The sequence below is a fragment of the Oncorhynchus mykiss genome, chromosome 11 (genome assembly GCF_057628025.1).
Source record: "Oncorhynchus mykiss isolate SJ-2025 chromosome 11, ASM5762802v1, whole genome shotgun sequence".
NCBI lineage: Eukaryota > Metazoa > Chordata > Actinopteri > Salmoniformes > Salmonidae > Oncorhynchus > Oncorhynchus mykiss.
This window is the reverse complement of record NC_143032.1, coordinates 80,531,750-80,552,913: the sequence shown is the minus strand read 5'-3', so window position 1 is coordinate 80,552,913 and position 21,164 is coordinate 80,531,750. Positions and strand designations below refer to the sequence as shown.

Below are 21,164 nucleotides of genomic sequence, written 5' to 3'. Positions count from 1 at the left end.
CAGACAGAACTGTTTTCTGTCTCTGTGTTTCCACCAGACAGAACTGTTTTCTGTCTCTGTGTTTCCACCAGACAGAACTGTTTTCTGTCTCTGTGTTTCCACCAGACAGAACTGTTTTCTGTCTCTGTGTTTCCTCCAGACAGAACTGTTTTCTGTCTCTGTGTTTCCACCAGACAGGACTGTTTTCTATGTCTGTGTTTCCACCAGACAGAACTGTTTTCTGTCTCTGTGTTTCCACCAGACAGAACTGTTTTCTGTCTCTGTGTTTCCTCCAGACAGAACTGTTTTCTGTCTCTGTGTTTCCTCCAGACATAACTGTTTTCTGTCTCTGTGTTTCCTCCAGACAGAACTGTTTTCTGTCTCTGTGTTTCCTCCAGACAGAACTGTTTTCTGTCTCTGTGTTTCCTCCAGACAGAACTGTTTTCTGTCTCTGTGTTTCCTCCAGACAGAACTGTTTTCTGTGTGTGTTTCCTCCAGACAGAACTGTTTTCTGTCTCTGTGTTTCCTCCAGACAGAACTGTTTTCTGTCTCTGTGTTTCCTCCAGACAGAACTGTTTTCTGTCTCTGTGTTTCCTCCAGACAGAACTGTTTTCTGTCTCTGTGTTTCCTCCAGACAGAACTGTTTTGTTTCTTTGTTCCTGTCTTTCACTTTGTTATTTAGTATTTTCGTGTTCAGTGGCTTCTCATTAAAAATGACGAACACTCACCACGCTGCATTTTGGTCAGATCTCTCATACTCCTCGTCAGAGGAGGACGAATCGCGTTACAGGTGCTATATCTATCCTTTTAAAAAAAACTAAGTAGATGTTGTTCCACTTGGAACCGACAGGTTGCTGGACCTTATTCATCAGTTCATTGTGTTTAAAAGTGGTGGAATGATGAGGGGATGAGGTCAAGGTCAGAATACGGTGTATCTCTAGACACACCTCTGCCACACCTGCCACATTAATGTGATCTCCACCTTGATAGAACAGCTGATAGAACAATGGCTGACGGAAACACGCGTTACCTCACGCCTACATTTAAGCTGAGAATACAGCTAGAGAGAAAAGTGCATAGAAAGGAAATTCCGTTTATATGAGCAAAACTCTGGTCTGAATCGGGCCCCAAGCCTAACAGGGAAAATAGGACAAGCGGAACAAAAAGTCAAGTCAGATGCAACTTTATTCATTTGATAGAAATCGTAAATAATCAAAAAAATATATATACAGTATTTACACAAATATCCGTTTTCATTTCCCATGGACAATTTTGATAACCACCTAAAAAAATATATAAATTGTTTACATTTTTGACATGTCAAAATGAAAATATATATGTACGTGCATGCATACTTACATGCTTTTTATATTTTTAATTGCATAAATGAAAAACGAACAACTCTGATAATTTAAGAAGAGATACAATTGTATGCTTCAACAGTGTAAACATATATGCAGTCTTCAGTGAAGACACTTGGTTTTTCCTCAGGAAAAGCTCTTTCAGATTGTTCTCTCCGTTCTCTTGTCAGTTCAAATTTTACCGCACACTCCTGAAAGGAAAAACAATCATTATCCATATATCTTTAATACATCCTGTACATCATTAATACAACTACTAATAAATACAGAGGGTGAAGGACAGAAAGATACCATTTAATGAACTGATGTACTGATACAACGATGTACTGTTATAATGATGTACTGACGCACTGATATATTATATATATATATATTATTATATTATACTGATGTACTGATATAATACTGATGTACTGATATAATAATGATGTACTGATATACTGATATAATAATGATGTACTGATATACTGATATAATAAAGATGTACTGATATACTGATATAATAATGATGTACTGATATACTGATATAATACTGATATAATACTGATGTACTGATATAATACTGATATAATACTGATATAATAATGATGTACTGATATACTGATATAATACTGATATAATAATGATGTACTGATATACTGATATAATAATGATGAACAAATATAATACTGATATAATAATAATGTACTGATATAATACTGATATAATAGTGATGTACTGATATAATACTGATATAATACTGATGTACTGATATAATACTGATATAATACTGATGTACTGATATAATACTGACGTAATACTGATGTACTGATTTACTGATATAATTCTGATGTACTGATATAGTACTAAAAAATACTAATTTACTGATATAATACCGATGTACTATTGCAATGATTTTCTGATATAATACTGATATAATGATATAAAACTGATATTCTGATGTACTGATATAATACTGATATAATACTGATGTACTGATATAATACTGATGTAATGATTTAATATGGAAATACTGATATAGTACTGATGTAATGATATAATATGGAAATACTGATATAGTACTGATGTACTGATGTAATACTAATGTACTGAGTATTGCTCTGTTGAGAAAGATGCATATGGATCAGTTAGTGTGTATTGAATCTGTAATGAAGTCTACATACCTTCGGTTTTTCATTATTTTCTCAATGGTTTTCTTGGCAAATGGAGCCTCTGGATTCAGACACTTTTTCCCTTTTCCGTTCTTCAGAGTGACACTGAATATACAAGGAGAGAGAGACTACTGTTAGAAGTTAGCCTTCACCACTTTCCAACTGAGCATATAGAGAAATAATATTATCCTACTAGCAGGTTAAAGTACATCTCAATTATTTAAAAAAATAAATGGCAACATTTACCTTCATGTCCATCTATATACTAAGCTATGCACAATATGCAATTATATCAATATAGTTCAGACAGACAGACAGACAGATTTCTTACATGATCTCCATGTTCCTGCAGGAGTTGCTGGAGGTGTACACCTCAAGCTTCTCAATGTGAAGAGGTTTAACACGGTTCACCAGTCCATTCAGACACAGGCACCGAGCTTTAGAATGACCCACCTGGCCTGGAGATGACAAGACAAGTTTATGGCAGGTTTGGTTATGGCATTATTGCAGCTAAGAACTAAACTCTTCAGTCAGAAATCAAACCTATTATTTTACTACACATCTCCCAGGCTTTGCAAGTTGCTTTGTATGCTACAGACTTCTAATAAAGATGTCAAAGATATTAGAAATATAATTCAAGATATTTCAGAGATGTTACCTTCAACATTGGCCAGGAGCAGACAGGCCAGGAAGCTGATGAGGACCTTTGATGTCATCATGTTGGTCATGGATACTGCTTCTTCAGTTTCTTTCAGAGTCTGGATGGACAGCTCAGTCAAGTGATGGAAGTTGTGAATGAAGGAGAGAAGTGATAGAAGTTGTGAATGGAGGAGAGCTTGGCTTGTATTTATACTGAATTCCATGCCCTCTCTGGCAGTCATCCAATGAGAGTAGGAGGAAGATGAAAGCGGGAGTTTTTCCCTTTTCCCTGCTTCTCCTTTCTCACGAGACATCTTGTTTCTCAGAAACACTCTCTGACAGTGAACCAGGAGGCATGTTGAAGGCAGGGGGAAACAGCCTCTCTGACAGTAGACCAGGAGGCATGTTGAATGCAGGGGGAAACAGCCTCTATGACAGTGAACCAGGAGGCATGTTGAAGGCAGGGGGAAACAGCCTCTCCGACAGTGAACCAGGAGGCATGTTGAAGGCAGGGGGAAACAGCCTCTCCGACAGTGAACCAGGAGGCATGTTGAAGGCAGGGGGAAACAGCCTCTCTGACAGTGAACCAGGAGGCATGTTGAAGGCAGGGGGAAACAGCCTCTCTGACAGTGAACCAGGAGGCATGTTGAAGGCAGGGGGAAACAGCCTCTCTGACAGTGAACCAGGAGGCATGTTGAAGGCAGGGGGAAACAGCCTCTCTGAAAGTGAACCAGGAGGCATGTTGAAGGCAGGGGGAAACAGCCTCTCTGACAGTGAACCAGGAGGAATGTTGAAGGCAGGGGGAAACAGCCTCTCTGACAGTGAACCAGGAGGCATGTTGAAGGCAGGGGGAAACAGCCTCTCCGACAGTGAACCAGGAGGCATGTTGAAGGCAGGGGGAAACAGCCTCTCTGACAGGGAATGACCTACTCCATAACCGTACAGGGTTTGAATTACAGGGGGGTGGGGTCACATAATAGAAATACCAATGTGAGCCCCCCCCCCCCCCATATCAACATCTTGCCACCATCAAAACTCAATGTATAGATCGAACCCTGTTCCCATAAAATATCTAAACAGTAAGGGAAGCATGTTGGAGGCATGATATGATCTAAGCTGGCTGAGCAGCACTGAAGAGGACCTTGCATTGAATGACCAAATCCTCCCCGATATTCTGTTGAATGAGAGACAACTATACATTTTCCTGAGAACTCAAAAGACGAATCTGATGTGCAAATACATTCTGTTTGACTGTTACCTGCAATAGATCATGTACAAATGATCCTTATCAAATGAACACTATGCAGGGAGTTGGTAACAGCTCCACAGGAGCTGTACAATATAACACAAATAGCATAAAACAAATGCACTATTGTGTTTGTGTTAGTAGAGTCTGAATAATGAATAAAAGTACAAGGTTCATTGTATCAATCTGGTATATTTATAACATGAATTGATTCACCTAATCAATAAGAGGACTGTGTTAATAGTAGACTACTGTAGAATAACTGACTGGGAGACAAGCAGGTTCTGTTGGAAAGGTTCCCGTTTCCAGCAAAGAGGTTTAGGTGTCCTTTTGAAAAAAGGCCAAATGAAAGTGAAACTGAAATGGAATACAGGCCTAGTTCCCTCCTTATTGAAGGAATGTAATTTCAGTTCTGGACTTTCCCTTTCAGCTCTTACATCTGGTCGGTTTAAATCAAAATCAAATCAATCTTTGTTTGTCACATGCGCCGAATACAACAAGTGTAGACCTTACCGTGAAATGTTGACTTTACAAGCCCTTTTTTCCCCAATGCCTCACAAAGATGGGCACTGATTGGTAAAAAATCATTATTTTTTTTAAAAGCAGACACTAAATATTCCTTTGAGCATGTTGATGTTATTAATTACACTTTGAATGGTGTATCAATACACCCAGTCACTACAAAGACACAGGCCTCCTTTATAACTCAGTTGCCAAAGAGGAAGGAAACAGCTCAGGGATTTCACCATGAGGCCAATGGTGACTTTAAAACAGTTACAGAGTTTAATGGCTGTGAAAAGGAGAAAACTGAGGATGGATTAACAGCATAGCTAAATGGGATAGCAGGGAAATGGTTTGATTTCAAGGAAAGCAGTGGTGTCCTTGTGTGTCTGTAACACCCAACAGGGCTGTGTGGCAGAGGACCAAGTAAAAATAGAAGTAAAGGGAAAACAGTCTGAGGAATCAAAGGAGAGTAGTTTCACTTCTCAAAGGTCTACCTCACAGACTTCTTCTCGCTGTCTCCCCCTCTCTCCTAAACGTCATTAGAACGGTACACACCTCTCTCTCTCCCTGTTTCTGTCTCCATCTGTATCTCCCTCGCCGACTCCCTGTCTTTCTCTCGCTGTCTCCCCCTCTCTCCTAAACGTCATTAGAACGGTACACACCTCTCTCTCTCTCTCGAGTCACGCATTACGTAACGACATGCAGATGCAATTAGAAAAAGGGTTGTGTCCATTAGGCACCGAACGGAACAGAAAACAGACTAGTTCAAGGGAGGGACAACCTGGACTTGTACAAAAAATAAACGCTCCTTCTTAGTTTTCCGTTGGAAAACGTTTTGGAACGTTGTTTCCTGATGAACATCACCCTGATGAATAACTAATGCTTTAGTGACTTCCTCAGCTCAAGTGGATCTGTTCATTTAAAAGCCCCCTTTTCTGGTCCCTCACCGCTGACCGAAGGCCGCATCTCCGCCACCAAACCGGTTAAAGGAGGGGGGAACTAACGTCTGCTGGCCGTGTGTCAGAGGCCTGGTGCCTTCCCGCTCGACCAAAGTGTTTGTGTGCGTGCCTCAAAGTAATCTAATTTTAGCACATGCCTTTTCGTTGAAGGCAGTCAGAGATTTCGAACTAGATACCAAATTTGAGCAAGTTTCCACTAAAATAATGTTTATGTAATCTTCCTTTTTTGATTGACCATCCCGTCCCCTTACTGGGTAAACTGGTATCTACTAACAAATGAAAGTGCCTATACCAATTACCAATTTCCTCCAGCCCTGGGTGTACAGACGCTCTGCTATCTGCATGGTGTGCTGCCAACCCATACCTAAAATGGAAGCGAACACAATTCAGACACACTCTTCAGAAGACCACAAAGCAAATACACAATATATACAAAAGTATGAGGACACCTTCAAATTAGTGCATTTGGCTAGTTCAGCCACACCCGTTACCCGTGGAGTGGAGTAAAGCTCACCGCCATTGGACTCTGGAGCAGTGGAAACGCGTTCTCTGGAGTGATGAATCACGCTTCACCATCTGGCAGTCCGATGGACGAATCTGGGTTTGGCGGATGCCAGGACAACGCTACCTGCCCCAATGCATAGTGCCAACTGTAAAGTTTGGTGGAGGAGGAATAATGGTCTGGAACTGTTTTTCATGGTTTGGGCCTTTTAGTTCCAGTGAAGGGAAATCTTAACGCTACAGCACACAATGACATTCTAGATGATTCTGTGCTTCCAACCTTGTGGCACAAGATTGGGGAAGGCTCTTTCCTGTTTCAGCATGACAATGTCCCCGAGGTCGGTGTGGAAGAACTTGACTGGCCTGCACAGATCCCTGACTTCAACCCCAATGAACACCTTTGGGATGAATAGGAACGCCGACTGCTAGCCAGGCCTAATCACCCAACACCAATGCCTGACCTCACTAATCCTCGTGGCTGAATGGAAGCAAGTCCCAATAGCAATGTTCCAACATCTAGTGGAAAGCCTTCCCAGAAGAGTGGAGGCTATTATAGCAGCAAAGGGGGGACCGACTCTATATTAATGCCCATGATTTTGGAATGAGATGTTTGACAAGCAGGTGTCCACATACTTTTGGTCACATAGTGTAAGTTGCAATAATTTTGTTCCAACCTTGATGATTGTAAATACAGTGTATACACTTCTGCTGAACTGTGTAGTTATTTAGCAGATATCTTGAAGGAGGTTTAACATTCAATGATCACGATACCTGCTGGCCATAGCCATATATGTCAGAGATAAACAATTCCACAATGTGTTAGCGGAGCACAACTAACTTTCCACAGAGTTGCATTATTTTCCAGAGAACACGTAGAGCCTCGAGTTAATTATCCCTTTCATAACAAGGCTATCATTTAACACGTTTGTCACTAGAAATGTGTTCATTTGCTGGTAGAAATTTGTTCAAAATCCACTGAAGTAAGTTAGCCAGCAAGTTCACTAGATAGCTACAGTGGCTAGTTCCCTTGGTAACCAAACAATCAGTGCTAACTTGCTATTATTAAAATCGAATTCAACAATGTTTTCTATTTGACTTTTTTCTCTCAAACATAGAACATGTATTTTATTCAACCTTTATTTTATCAGGGAGTCACACTGAGACCAAGGTCTCTTTTACAGATGAGCCCTGAATTACATAAATGACTGAAAATACACATATCAAGACATAAATACAAAATTCACGAAGAAAGTAAAAACATCACATTCATCAGTAATATGGTCCTCAACCAGCTTTCTGAATGGCCCCTAGAGGCACCAGAACATCACATTCATCAGTAATAAGGTCCTCAACCAGCTTTCTGAATGGCCCTAGAGGAACCAAAACATCACATTCATCAGTAATATGGTCCTCAACCAGCTTTCTGAATGGCCCCTAGAGGCACCAAAACATCACATTCATCAGTAATAATGTCCTCAACCAGCTTTCTGAATGGCCCCTAGAGGCACCAAAACATCACATTCATCAGTAATATGGTCCTCAACCAGCTTTCTGAATGGCCCCTAGAGGCACCAAAACATCACATTCATCAGTAATATGGTCCTCAACCAGCTTTCTGAATGGCCCCTAGAGACACCAAAACATCACATTCATCAGTAATATGGTCCTCAACCAGCTTTCTGAATGGCCCCTAGAGGCACCAAAACATCACATTCATCAGTAATAATGTCCTCAACCAGCTTTCTGAATGGCCCCTAGAGGCACCAAAACATCACATTCATCAGTAATAATGTCCTCAACCAGCTTTCTGAATGGCCCCTAGAGGCACCAAAACATCACATTCATCAGTAATAATGTCCTCAACCAGCTTTCTGAATGGCCCCTAGAGGCACCAAAACATCACATTCATCAGTAATAATGTCCTCAACCAGCTTTCTGAATGGCCCCTAGAGGCACCAAAACATCACATTCATCAGTAATAATGTCCTCAACCAGCTTTCTGAATGGCCCCTAGAGGCACCAAAACATCACATTCATCAGTAATAATGTCCTCAACCAGCTTTCTGAATGGCCCCTAGAGGCACCAAAACATCACATTCATCAGTAATATGGTCCTCAACCAGCTTTCTGAATGGCCCCTAGAGGCACCAAAACATCACATTCATCAGTAATATGGTCCTCAACCAGCTTTCTGAATGGCCCCTAGAGGCACCAAAACATCACATTCATCAGTAATATGGTCCTCAACCAGCTTTCTGAATGGCCCTAGAGGCACCAAAACATCACATTCTTCAGTAATATGGTCCTCAACCAGCTTTCTGAATGGCCCCTAGAGGCACCAAAACATCACATTCATCAGTAATATGGTCCTCAACCAGCTTTCTGAATGGCCCTAGAGGAACCAAAACATCACATTCATCAGTAATAATGTCCTCAACCAGCTTTCTGAATGGACCCTAGAGGCACCAAAACATCACATTCATCAGTAATAAGGTCCTCAACCAGCTTTATGAATGGCCCCTAGAGGCACCAAAACATCACATTCATCAGTAATATGGTCCTCAACCAGCTTTCTGAATGGCCCCTAGAGGCACCAAAACATCACATTCATCAGTAATATGGTCCTCAACCAGCTTTCTGAATGGCCCCTAGAGACACCAAAACATCACATTCATCAGTAATATGGTCCTCAACCAGCTTTCTGAATGGCCCCTAGAGGCACCAAAACATCACATTCATCAGTAATATGGTCCTCAACCAGCTTTCTGAATGGCCCCTAGAGGCACCAAAACATCACATTCATCAGTAATATGGTCCTCAACCAGCTTTCTGAATGGCCCCTAGAGACACCAAAACATCACATTCATCAGTAATATGGTCCTCAACCAGCTTTCTGAATGGCCCCTAGAGGCACCAAAACATCACATTCATCAGTAATATGGTTCTCAACCAGCTTTATGAATGGCCCCTAGAGGCACCAAAACATCACATTCATCAGTAATATGGTCCTCAACCAGCTTTATGAATGGCCCCTAGAGGCACCAAAACATCACATTCATCAGTAATATGGTCCTCAACCAGTTTTATGAATGGCCCCTAGAGGCACCAAAACATCACATTCATCAGTAATATGGTCCTCAACCAGTTTTATGAATGGCCCCTAGAGGCACCAAAACATCACATTCATCAGTAATATGGTCCTCAACCAGCTTTATGAATGGCCCTAGAAAGTTAGACACTCAAATATCACCCCCCCCCCCCCCCCCCCCCCAAAAAAAAAAAACCTTGTTATTGTAATGTTGAGAGTTTAGCATGTCTTGGGGTATGATATTTGTAAAATATATGTAGCTAAGTGAGAGTAAATAGGTGAATTATGCAAATTTTTGTCCACATTGCCAAACTTCATAAATACTGCACCCTCAACTTAAAAACTCCTCTGCTAGTTATACATTCATGTTACTAAGAAATTTGCTGGAAAAAAAACTGATTGATTTGTTTTATTGTTTTGTTGAATAATCATGACAGGTTTGAGATATTTGTCGTAAGACAACAGTGGCGAAGGATATCATTGCTACTTAACACGGATACAAGTTCAGTTTGAGATCCAGGGTAAGTGGATCTTGGCTTAGGGTCATTGTTAGGGTCAGTGTTAGGGTCAGTGTTAGGGTCAGTGTTAGGGTTACGGCTTGGTTTAGAATTGGGGCTCAGCTTAGCCTGTACGAATCAGAAGGTCTCTGATTTGAAGGATCTTGTTGTGGCGCTCCACAGTGTGGGGTCTGACAGCCCGAAGGAGATATTTATATTGGTAGTACTTGGTAGTACTTGGTAGTACTTGGTCTGGAACCTGGAACACATTCCAACAACAGGACAGCCCCACTGGCATTAGCACAGTTAACACTTCATTAAATCAGCCAAACTCAGTGGATCCTTCTCCCCAAAAAAACTTTCTCTCCTTCATTGGACTGATCTGAAGCGAGTGATCAGGACACAAAGCCAGTCTGACAATGAGGAGTGATCAGGATGTGACGTAGAAGTCCGTCACTGGCCGCGGGCAGCATTTGGTTCTTTAACGCACACACATATTCATCACTCCTCCCTGCGCCATTATACCATAAGTTAACAATGTGGGTCGACACACAAATTAACTTCTGTCTTGGTGCAGGCATTTCACACTTGTCAATGTTCATATTTGAGATACAATAATTATTATACTTATCAATGTTGTGGATGAGCGCATTGTTTGTTTGTTCTGTTCCTCTCTCTCCATCTCTGTAGCTTCCGGGTATGCTGGAAAAGGACCCGAGCTAAGGGAATTGGGTTGGCTTTATAGTGCCTGTCCCAAATGGCTCATTAATGCATATGGGCATATTGAAAGATATTGTCAGTAGTGATGTAATGTTGTAAATGTTATGTTGTGATATTGTTTAAAACCGTGTTGCAATGTATATCCTTTAGTATGTTTAGTTCATGGAAAATGTAGGTTTGTATTGTTAATTGATTAATTAATTAGGGTTAATTGTTCTGAGGGGAGGGGCTAGCCCTACAAAAGGAGCCTCTCTCCAGTCTCTAAGAAGGCATTTTTTTGGGGGGGATTGAGCTGTGGATGGGGCAGCATTGTTTTTAAGCTGTCCCATAAGGTAGACGTTGATGGCAGTACTGTTGTTTTTTGTTCCGGAATCACTTGTAAATAAACACCTTTGCACAGAAGAACTTTTGCGGCTCCGCCATCTTTTTATTTTGATAGAGGTTAGGTTATCCAGTTTAGCCTTCTGGCCTACTCTACGTGACACAGGACAAAGCCAGTCTGACAATGAGAAGTGATCAGGACAAAGCCAGTCTGACGATGAGAAGTGATCAGGACAAAGCCAGTCTGACGATGAGAAGTGATCAGGACAAAGCCAGTCTGACGATGAGAAGTGATCAGGACAAAGCCAGTCTGACGATGAGAAGTGATCAGGACAAAGCCAGTCTGACGATGAGAAGTGATCAGGACAAAGTCAGTCTGATGATGAGTGATCAAGACAAAGCCAGTCTGATGAGAAGAAGAGGAGAGGACAGGTTTTAAGAAAATGACACATCTGTGGCTGTGTAATGTAACAAGTGAAGGCAATACTCTCTCTGTATATGTGTAGAGAGTAGAGTAGAGTAGGGTAGAGTGGGGTGGGGTAGGGTAGAGTGGGGTAGGGTAGAGTGGGGTAGGGTAGAGTGGGGTAGGGTAGGGTAGAGTGGGGTAGAGTGGGGTAGGGTAGAGTAGGGTGGGGTGGGGTAGAGTAGAGTAGGGTAGAGTGGGGTAGGGTAGAGTAGGGTGGGGTAGGGTAGGGTAGAGTGGGGTGGGGTAGGGTAGAGTAGAGTGGGGTGGGGTAGGGTAGGGTAGGGTAGAGTGGGGTAGGGTAGAGTGGGGTGGGGTAGGGTAGAGTAGAGTAGAGTGGGGTGGGGTAGAGTAGAGTGGGGTAGGGTAGAGTGGGGTGGGGTGGGGTAGGGTAGGGTAGAGTGGGGTAGGGTAGAGTGGGGTGGGGTAGAGTGGGGTAGAGTAGGGTGGGGTAGAGTAGAGTAGGGTGGGGTAGAGTGGGGTGGGGTAGAGTAGGGTAGGGTAGGGTGGGGTAGAGTAGGGTGGGGTAGAGTAGGGTACTGGGTAGGGTAGAGTAGGGTAGGGTAGAGCAGAGCAGGGTAGGGTAGAGTAGGGTAGAGTAGGGTAGGGTAGGGTAGGGTAGAGTAGAGTGGGGTAGGGTAGAGTACTGGGTGAAGGTACATCTGATACGCAGGTTCAGCAAACCGAAAGTAAAAGCGAAACTTAAGAACGGGAAGCATAGAAATAGCGCATATAGACTACATCTACCACTTATTAGACTTGATTTCAATGCGAATTACATATCTATAACCCACATTTCTATGTGAATTTGGTCAGCTCACCCAAAAAGTAACATTTTGCAGCTTTAACCAACTCTGTGTTGTCTTTGTAACCACAGCCCATGACTTAACCAACTCTGTGTTGTCTTGGTAACCACAGCCCATGACTTAACCAACTCTGTGTTGTCTTGGTAACCACAGCCCATGACTTAACCAACTCTGTGTTGTCTTGGTAACCACAGCCCATGACTTAACCAACTCTGTGTTGTCTTGGTAACCACAGCCCATGACTTAACCAACTCTGTGTTGTCTTGGTAACCACAGCCCATGACTTAACCAACTCTGTGTTGTCTTGGTAACCACAGCCCATGACTTAACCAACTCTGTGTTGTCTTGGTAACCACAGCCCATGACTTAACCAACTCTGTGTTGTCTCGGTAACCACAGCCCATGACTTAACCAACTCTGTGTTGTCTTGGTAACCACAGCCCATGACTTAACCAACTCTGTGTTGTCTTGGTAACCACAGCCCATGACTTAACCAACTCTGTGTTGTCTTGGTAACCACAGCCCATGACTTAACCAACTCTGTGTTGTCTTGGTAACCACAGCCCATGACTTAACCAACTCTGTGTTGTCTCGGTAACCACAGCCCATGACTTAACCAACTCTGTGTTGTCTTTGTAACCACAGCAGATGACTTAACCAACTCTGTGTTGTCTTGGTAACCACAGCCCATGACTTAACCAACTCTGTGTTGTCTTGGTAACCACAGCCCATGACTTAACCAACTCTGTGTTGTCTCGGTAACCACAGCCCATGACTTAACCAACTCTGTGTTGTCTTGGTAACCACAGCCCATGACTTTACCAACTCTGTGTTATCTTGGTAACCACAGCCCATGACTTAACCAACTCTGTGTTGTCTCGGTAACCACAGCCCATGACTTAACCAACTCTGTGTTGTCTTGGTAACCACAGCCCATGACTTAACCAACTCTGTGTTGTCTTGGTAACCACAGCCCATGACTTAACCAACTCTGTGTTGTCTTGGTAACCACAGCCCAATACTTAACCAACTCTGTGTTGTCTTGGTAACCACAGCCCAAGACTTAACCAACTTCGTGACCATTCACTTGAAGGGTCTACCCATCCCTAGCTGTGACGCTGACCCCAACTTTGTGACCATTCTCTTGAAGGGTCTACCCATCCCTAGCTGTGACGCTGACCCCAACTTTGTGACCATTCTCTTGAAGGGTCTACCCATCCCTAGCTGTGACGCTGACCCCAACTTTGTGACCATTCACTTGAAGGGTCTACCCATCCCTAGCTGTGACGCTGACCCCAACTTTGTGACCATTCACTTGAAGGGTCTACCCATCCCTAGCTGTGACGCTGACCTAAACGTTGTGACCATTCACTTGAAGGGTCTACCCATCCCTAGCTGTGACGCTGACCCCAACTTTATGACGCTAACTTTCACTATGAGTGTTGAATGTTCTTGGTTGCCACTGGTTATTACTACGCTGTGAGGTTTATGTGAAGACAAACTATGTGCTTTGATTTAGTATTCTCATCCTTTGTTGTTGCTGTTGCTATTAGGCTCATTCTAACAACACAGTATGAGCTACAGTGCTACCACCCGGCTGAGCATTAGCTCTCTTAGTGGAAGGTCAAACCGTCAAAATGAATCGAGTTTTGATTCTTATTGTTTTAGGGTACGGTAGTTGTATGTAGTTAGTTATTTTCGGGCATTTGGACAAGACAGAATTAGGCCTAAGACAGTAAGCTAAACCTAGGCTACAGGGCACTACGGTGCTTCCATTTCGGTTACAAATGTTCCTAAGTGTTTTGCTGTGCTACCTGACATTTTGATTTGGGAGCGCCAGTGCCCCAACAGTACTCAGATACCATTTAGTACAACATAAAAAAAGTGAAAAGGGAGAGCTTCTTCGGGAGATGAGCTTCAAAAGTAACTAGGATTCACATAGCCAACGCAGACTACATCTCAATCATTAACCCTGTATTTTGTAATTGCTGGCAATTCTTATCAATAATACGCTGAATATTTTTCATTGTGCTCCTAAATCTTTTCATGTGCTCCTACATTTTTCATCTGAGGTGCACATGTGCTCCTCGTAAAAACAATCTCAGCGTAGAGCCCTGGGCTTGTAGTTGTATTTAGTTGCACAGATGTAATGTTTAGTGCCTGATGTTTTATCTGCTCAGCTTCAGCTGCCACTAGCCTAATGACAAGACATTATATCATTAAACAAGGGACAGTAAATCTCTAGGTTTAACAATGATATTCAATCCCTTTTGGTGTTGTGTTTTCCGTGTTCGGCTCCAACTCAACGTTGATATTTAACTTTCTGTGTTTTCCTACGCAGCTCCTGCTGCTCCTGTGCATGCTGGCCCTTCGTCAGTGTCTGGGGGGGGGGGGGGGGGGGGGGGGGGCAGTGTGTGGATGAGAGCTTCTGCACTGGCATCCTGCCGGAGTACCACGCACAGCTAGTCAGCCTGCCCAACTGCCTCAACGAAGGCAGTGTGGCTGCCTGAAGCTATGTGTGAGTACCTTTAACGGATGGATGTCTTAGACTGTTACTATACAGACACACAACAATGTAATGGCAGGACACAAAGCTAATCACTATTGGAGACTTGGGATAGGATTATTTTTATTTAGTTTTATTTTACCTTTATTTAACTAGGCAAGCCAGTTAAGAACAAGTTCTTCATTTACAATGACGGCCTACCCCGGCCAAAACCTAACCCGGACGACGCTGGGCCAATTTTGCACCACCCTATGGGACTTGAACCGGGTACCTCAGGTCATGTATGAAGCTAACTGTCTTAACTCCTGTAAGGGTATGAACATCCCCCCCAGCCCCCAGCCCCCAGCACCCCCAGTCCCTCCAGCACCCCCAGCCCCCCCAGCACCACCCAGCACCCAGCCCCCTCCAGCACCCCCAGCCCCTCCAGCGCACCCAGCCCCCCCAGCTCCCCCAGCACCCAGCCCCCAGCCCCACCCCAGCCCCCCCAGCCCCCCCAGCCCCTCCAGCGCACCCAGCCCCCCCCAGCTCCCCCAGCACCCAGCCCCCTCCAGCACCCCCAGCCCCCCCAGCCCCCCCAGCACCCCCAGCCCCCCCAGCACCACCCAGCACCCAGCCCCCTCCAGCACCCACAGCCCCTCCAGCGCACCCAGCCCCCCCAGCTCCCCCAGCACCCAGCCCCCTCCAGCACCCCCAGCCCCTCCAGCGCACCCAGCCCCCCAGCTCCCCCAGCACCCAGCCCCCTCCAGCACCCCCAGCCCCCCCAGCCCCCCCAGCACCCCCAGCCCCCCCAGCACCACCCAGCACCCAGCCCCCTCCAGCACCAACAGCCCCTCCAGCGCACCCAGCCCCCCCAGCCCCCCCAGCCCCTCCAGCCCCCCCAGCCCCCCCAGCACCCAGCCCCCAGCCCCCAGCCCCCCCAGCACCCCCAGCACCCCCAGCCCCTCCAGCGCACCCAGCCCCCCAGCCCCCCCAGCACCCAGTTCCAACTCTCATGTTTATTGTTTTGCCATAAAGACGTTTAAAATGTAGAATCATCTGCTAAAAGCTAATGACAGTAATAAACTAATTTTCCAACAAACACTTGTTTCTCTGTTGCTTAACATGGATATTAGCCGATATGGAGTTACGTGAAATGCAACTCGCTACCTACTGCTGCTGGCTTTCCCCTGACACGCGGTTGTTGATTCCTAGTAAAGAAAGATAGGAATAGCAAGCATTAGAGATCACTCATCTTTAGATATGATTGACTTAGCCAATGACTGCTTCTCTGCTACCATCAAAACTGACTTCATGACTGGAAACTACACAGTGACACTAGCTAGCCGGCTGTGCACAAATAGCTAGCTAGCTAATACAAGCTGACAGAGTTGGTTCGGAAGCGAAAAAAGCTACAATTGACAAAATGTAGATAACAGTATTATATTTTAATTTGATTGCAATAATGGAAAGTGTGAATACAAGTAATAAGAAGCATAAATGTAAAGCAAAAATCCAATTCTAAAGTTAGTATCTAGCGCAAACTAAACACAACACAGCCATGACAGTTTCTAGATGCCCTTCCAGTTGAAAGTGTAACTTGACTGGAACTTAATACGAAATATTTAGGAACGTTTACTTTGCCATTTTTGGTAAGTAGGTGTCACGCCCTGACCTTAGAGATCCTTTATTTTCTATTTTGGTTAGGTCGGGGTGTGACTAGGGTGGGCATTCTAGTTTCTTTATTTCTAGGTTGGCCTGGCATGGTTCCCAATCAGAGGCAGCTGTCTATCGTTGTCTCTGATTGGGAATCATATTTAGGCAGCCTGTTCCCACCTGTTTGTTGTGGGCCCTTGTCTATGTATAGTTGCCTCTACTTTGTTATAAAAACTCACACAGTGAGAACATTGTTGTGACTTACAACCAAAAGGACCAATGAGATAGGTTACTCAATCATTTGCTAATCAATCATTAATAATAATCAATGCAAATAATCAATCATTTGCTAATCAAACAAGGCTATCAAACAAGCTAAGCGTCAGTACAGAGACAAAGTAGAATCTCAATTCAACGGCTCAGACACAAGAGGCATGTGGCAGGGTCGACAGTCAATCACAGTCAATCACGGACTACAGGAAGAAATCCAGCCCAGTCACGGACCAGGATGTCTTGCTCCCAGGCAGACTAAATAACTTTTTTGCCTGCTTTGAGGACAATACAGTGCCACTGACACGGCCTGCAACGAAAACATGCGGTCTCTCCTTCACTGCAGCCGAGGTGAGTAAAACATTTAAACGTGTTAACCCTCGCAAGGCTGCAGGCCCAGACGGCATCCCCAGCCGCGCCCTCAGAGCATGCGCAGACCAGCTGGCCGGTGTGTTTACGGACATATTCAATCAATCCCTATACCAGTCTGCTGTTCCCACATGCTTCAAGAGGGCCACCATTGTTCCTGTTCCCAAGAAAGCTAAGGTAACTGAGCTAAACGACTACCGCCCCGTAGCACTCACTTCCGTCATCATGAAGTGCTTTGAGAGACTAGTCAAGGACCATATCACCTCCACCCTACCTGACACCCTAGACCCACTCCAATTTGCTTACCGCCCAAATAGGTCCACAGACGATGCAATCTCAACCACACTGCACACTGCCCTAACCCATCTGGACAAGAGGAATACCTATGTGAGAATGCTGTTCATCGACTACAGCTCGGCATTCAACACAATAGTACCCTCCAAGCTCGTCATCAAGCTCGAGACCCTGGGTCTCGACCCCGCCCTGTGCAACTGGGTACTGGACTTCCTGACGGGCCGCCCCCAGGTGGTGAGGATAGGCAACAACATCTCCTCCCCGCTGATCCTCAACACTGGGGCCCCACAAGGGTGCGTTCTGAGCCCTCTCCTGTACTCCCTGTTCACCCACGACTGCGTGGCCACGCACGCCTCCAACTCAATCATCAAGTTTGCGGACGACACAACAGTGGTAGGCTTGATTACCAACAACGACGAGACGGCCTACAGGGAGGAGGTGAGGGCCCTCGGAGTGTGGTGTCAGGAAAATAACCTCACACTCAACGTCAACAAAACTAAGGAGATGATTGTGGACTTCAGGAAACAGCAGAGGGAACACCCCCCTATCCACATCGATGGAACAGTAGTGGAGAGGGTAGCAAGTTTTAAGTTCCTCGGCATACACATCACAGACAAACTAAATTGGTCCACTCACACAGACAGCATTGTGAAGAAGGCGCAGCAGCACCTCTTCAACCTCAGGAGGCTGAAGAAATTCGGCTTGTCACCAAAAGCACTCACAAACTTCTACAGATGCACAATCGAGAGCAACCTGACGGGCTGTATCACCGCCTGGTACGGCAACTGCTCCGCCCACAACCGTAAGGCTCTCCAGAGGGTAGTGAGGTCTGCACAACGCATCACCGGGGGCAAACTACCTGCCCTCCAGGACACCTACACCACCCGATGTTACAGGAAGGCCATAAAGATCATCAAGGACATCATCCACCCGAGCCACTGCCTGTTCACCCCGCTATCATCCAGAAGGCGAGGTCAGTACAGGTGCATCAAAGCTGGGACCGAGAGACTGAAAAACAGCTTCTATCTCAAGGCCATCAGACTGTTAAACAGCCACCACTAACATTGAGTGGCTGCTGCCAACACACTGACACTGACTCAACTCCAGTCACTTTAATAATGGGAATTGATGGGAAATGATGTAAATATATCACTAGCCACTTTAAACAATGCTACCTTATATAATGTTACTTACCCTACATTATTCATCTCATATGCATACGTATATACTGTACTCTATATCATCGACTGTATCCTTATGTAATACATGTATCACTAGCCACTTTAACTATGCCACTTTGTTTACATACTCATCTCATATGTATATACTGTACTCTATATCATCGACTGTATCCTTATGTAATACATGTATCACTAGCCACTTTAACTATGCCACTTTGTTTACATACTCATCTCATATGTATATACTGTACTCGATACCATCTACTGTATCTTGCCTATGCTGCTCTGTACCATCACTCATTCATATATCCTTATGTACATATTCTTTATCCCCTTACACTGTGTATAAGACAGTAGTTTTGGAATTGTTAGTTAGATTACTTGTTGGTTATTACTGCATTGTCGGAACTAGAAGCACAAGCATTTCGCTACACTCGCATTAACATCTGCTAACCATGTGTATGTGACAAATAAAATTTGATTTGATTTGATTTGATTTGATTTTTAATCAATCATTAATAATAATCAATGCAAATAATCAATCATTTGCTAATCAATCATTAATAATAATCAATGCAAATAATCAATAATTTGCTAATCAATCATTAATAATAATCAACATTTGCTGTTAACTCAATGGAGACTGACGCATTCAACACATTCCTAAAAAAAACCAGAATGCAACAGAGCGATACATGGGCTGGCATAGTGTGTAGACTCTATTGTAAATGGTGTTGGCTAAAGACATTTAAAACCCAGAATGCAACAGAGCGATACATGGGCTGGTAGAGTGTGTAGACTCTATTGTAAATGGTGTTGGCTAAAGACATTTAAAACCCAGAATGCAACAGAGCAATACATGGGCTGGTAGAGTGTGTAGACTCTATTGTAAATGGTGTTGGCTAAAGACATTTAAAACCCAGAATGCAACAGAGCGATACATGGGCTGGTAGAGTGTGTAGACTCTATTGTAAATGGTGTTGGCTAAAGACATTTAAAACCCAGAATGCAACAGAGCGATACATGGGCTGGTAGAGTGTGTAGACTCTATTGTAAATGGTGTTGGCTAAAGACATTTAAAACCCAGAATGCAACAGAGCGATACATGGGCTGGTAGAGTGTGTAGACTCTATTGTAAATGGTGTTGGCTAAAGACATTTAAAACCCAGAATGCAACAGAGCGATACATGGGCTGGTAGAGTGTGTAGACTCTATTTTAAATGGTGTTGGCTAAAGACATTTAAAACCCAGAATGCAACAGAGCGATACATGGGCTGGCATAGTGTGTAGACTCTATTGTAAATGGTGTTGGCTAAAGACATTTAAAACCCAGAATGCAACAGAGCGATACCTGGGCTGGCATAGTGTGTAGACTCTATTGTAAATGGTGTTGGCTAAAGACATTTAAAACTGATAGTATTATTTTCAGTTTCATCGTCTCTATGCAATGAAATAGCTTCTCACACGTACACATGAGCGTTACGGACAAGAAGAGAGTATTTAGGACTTTATAGAGGTTTCGCTTACACACACACACACACACACTGTGATAGGACTATTATTGTCCATGTGGAAGAAGACTACAATATCAATTGAGGATCCATATCTTCCTGTTGAGGAGCAACCAGGTTGCCAAATTCTCCAAAATGACGTTGGAGGCGGCTTATGGTAGAGAAATTAACATAAAATGATCTGGCAACAGATCTGGAGGACATTTCTTCAGTCAGCATGCCAATTACACGCTCCCTGAAAAACTTGAGACATCTGTGGCATTGTATTGTGTGACAAAACTGCACATTTGAGAGTGGCCTTTTATTGTCCCATTTCCATACTGGGTGACATCCAACCCCGCGAAGTGGACAGAGTGTGTTTGATGGATTATAACGCCATGTTGGAATACGATGTGAGGATTAAAAGGATCCCCATTTCAATTGAATTTCCCTAGCACAACACATCTGATTCAAACAGTCAAGGCTTGACTAATTAATAAGGAACACCCCTAACCCGGTTGTATAGGGGTTAATTGAAAGGAAAACCTGCAGACGCTAGGCCCTCCATGGAATGAGTTCGACTCCCCTGCCCTAGAGGAGCCAGTGGACATCACAGCAGCCTAGTTTACATGCAGACAGACCAAGAGACCAGGGGCTAGCTAGAGCAACTCTTACCCTTACAAAGTCCGGAGCCTTCTGGTTTTCTGTTTGACCAGATAATTAATTACACCCACCTGATGTCCCAGGTCTAAATTAGGCCCTGATCAGAGGGGAATCACCCACTTGATGTCCCAGGTCTAAATCAGTCACTGATTAGAGGGGAATCACCCACCTGGTGTCCCAGGTCTAAATCAGTCACTGATTAGAGGGGAATCACCCACCTGGTGTCCCAGGTCTAAATCAGCCCCTGATTAGAGGGGAATCACCCACCTGGTGTCCCAGGTCTAAATCAGGCCCTGATTAGAGGGGAATCACCCACCTGGTGTCCCAGGTCTAAATCAGGCCCTGATTAGAGGGGAATCACCCACCTGGTGTCCCAGGTCTAAATCAGGCCCTGATTAGAGGGGAATCACCCACCTGGTGTCCCAGGTCTAAATCAGGCCCTGATTAGAGGGGAATCACCCACCTGGTGTCCCAGGTCTAAATCAGGCCCTGATTAGAGTGGACTCACCCACCTGGTGTCCCAG

General features: G+C 44.2%; 1 protein-coding gene across 1 annotated transcript; it reads right to left on the bottom strand.

Moving 5' to 3' along the window:
• Positions 1 to 1,147: 1,147 nt before the first annotated feature.
• Positions 1,148 to 3,235, bottom strand: LOC100170204 (VHSV-induced protein-8). Its single transcript, NM_001129984.1, is given in 4 exon segments — positions 1,148 to 1,531; positions 2,504 to 2,596; positions 2,823 to 2,949; positions 3,150 to 3,235. Coding segments are annotated over 4 exon segments (303 nt in total). The 5' UTR covers positions 3,220 to 3,235; the 3' UTR covers positions 1,148 to 1,518.
• Between the last annotated feature and the right edge of the window lie 17,929 nt (positions 3,236 to 21,164).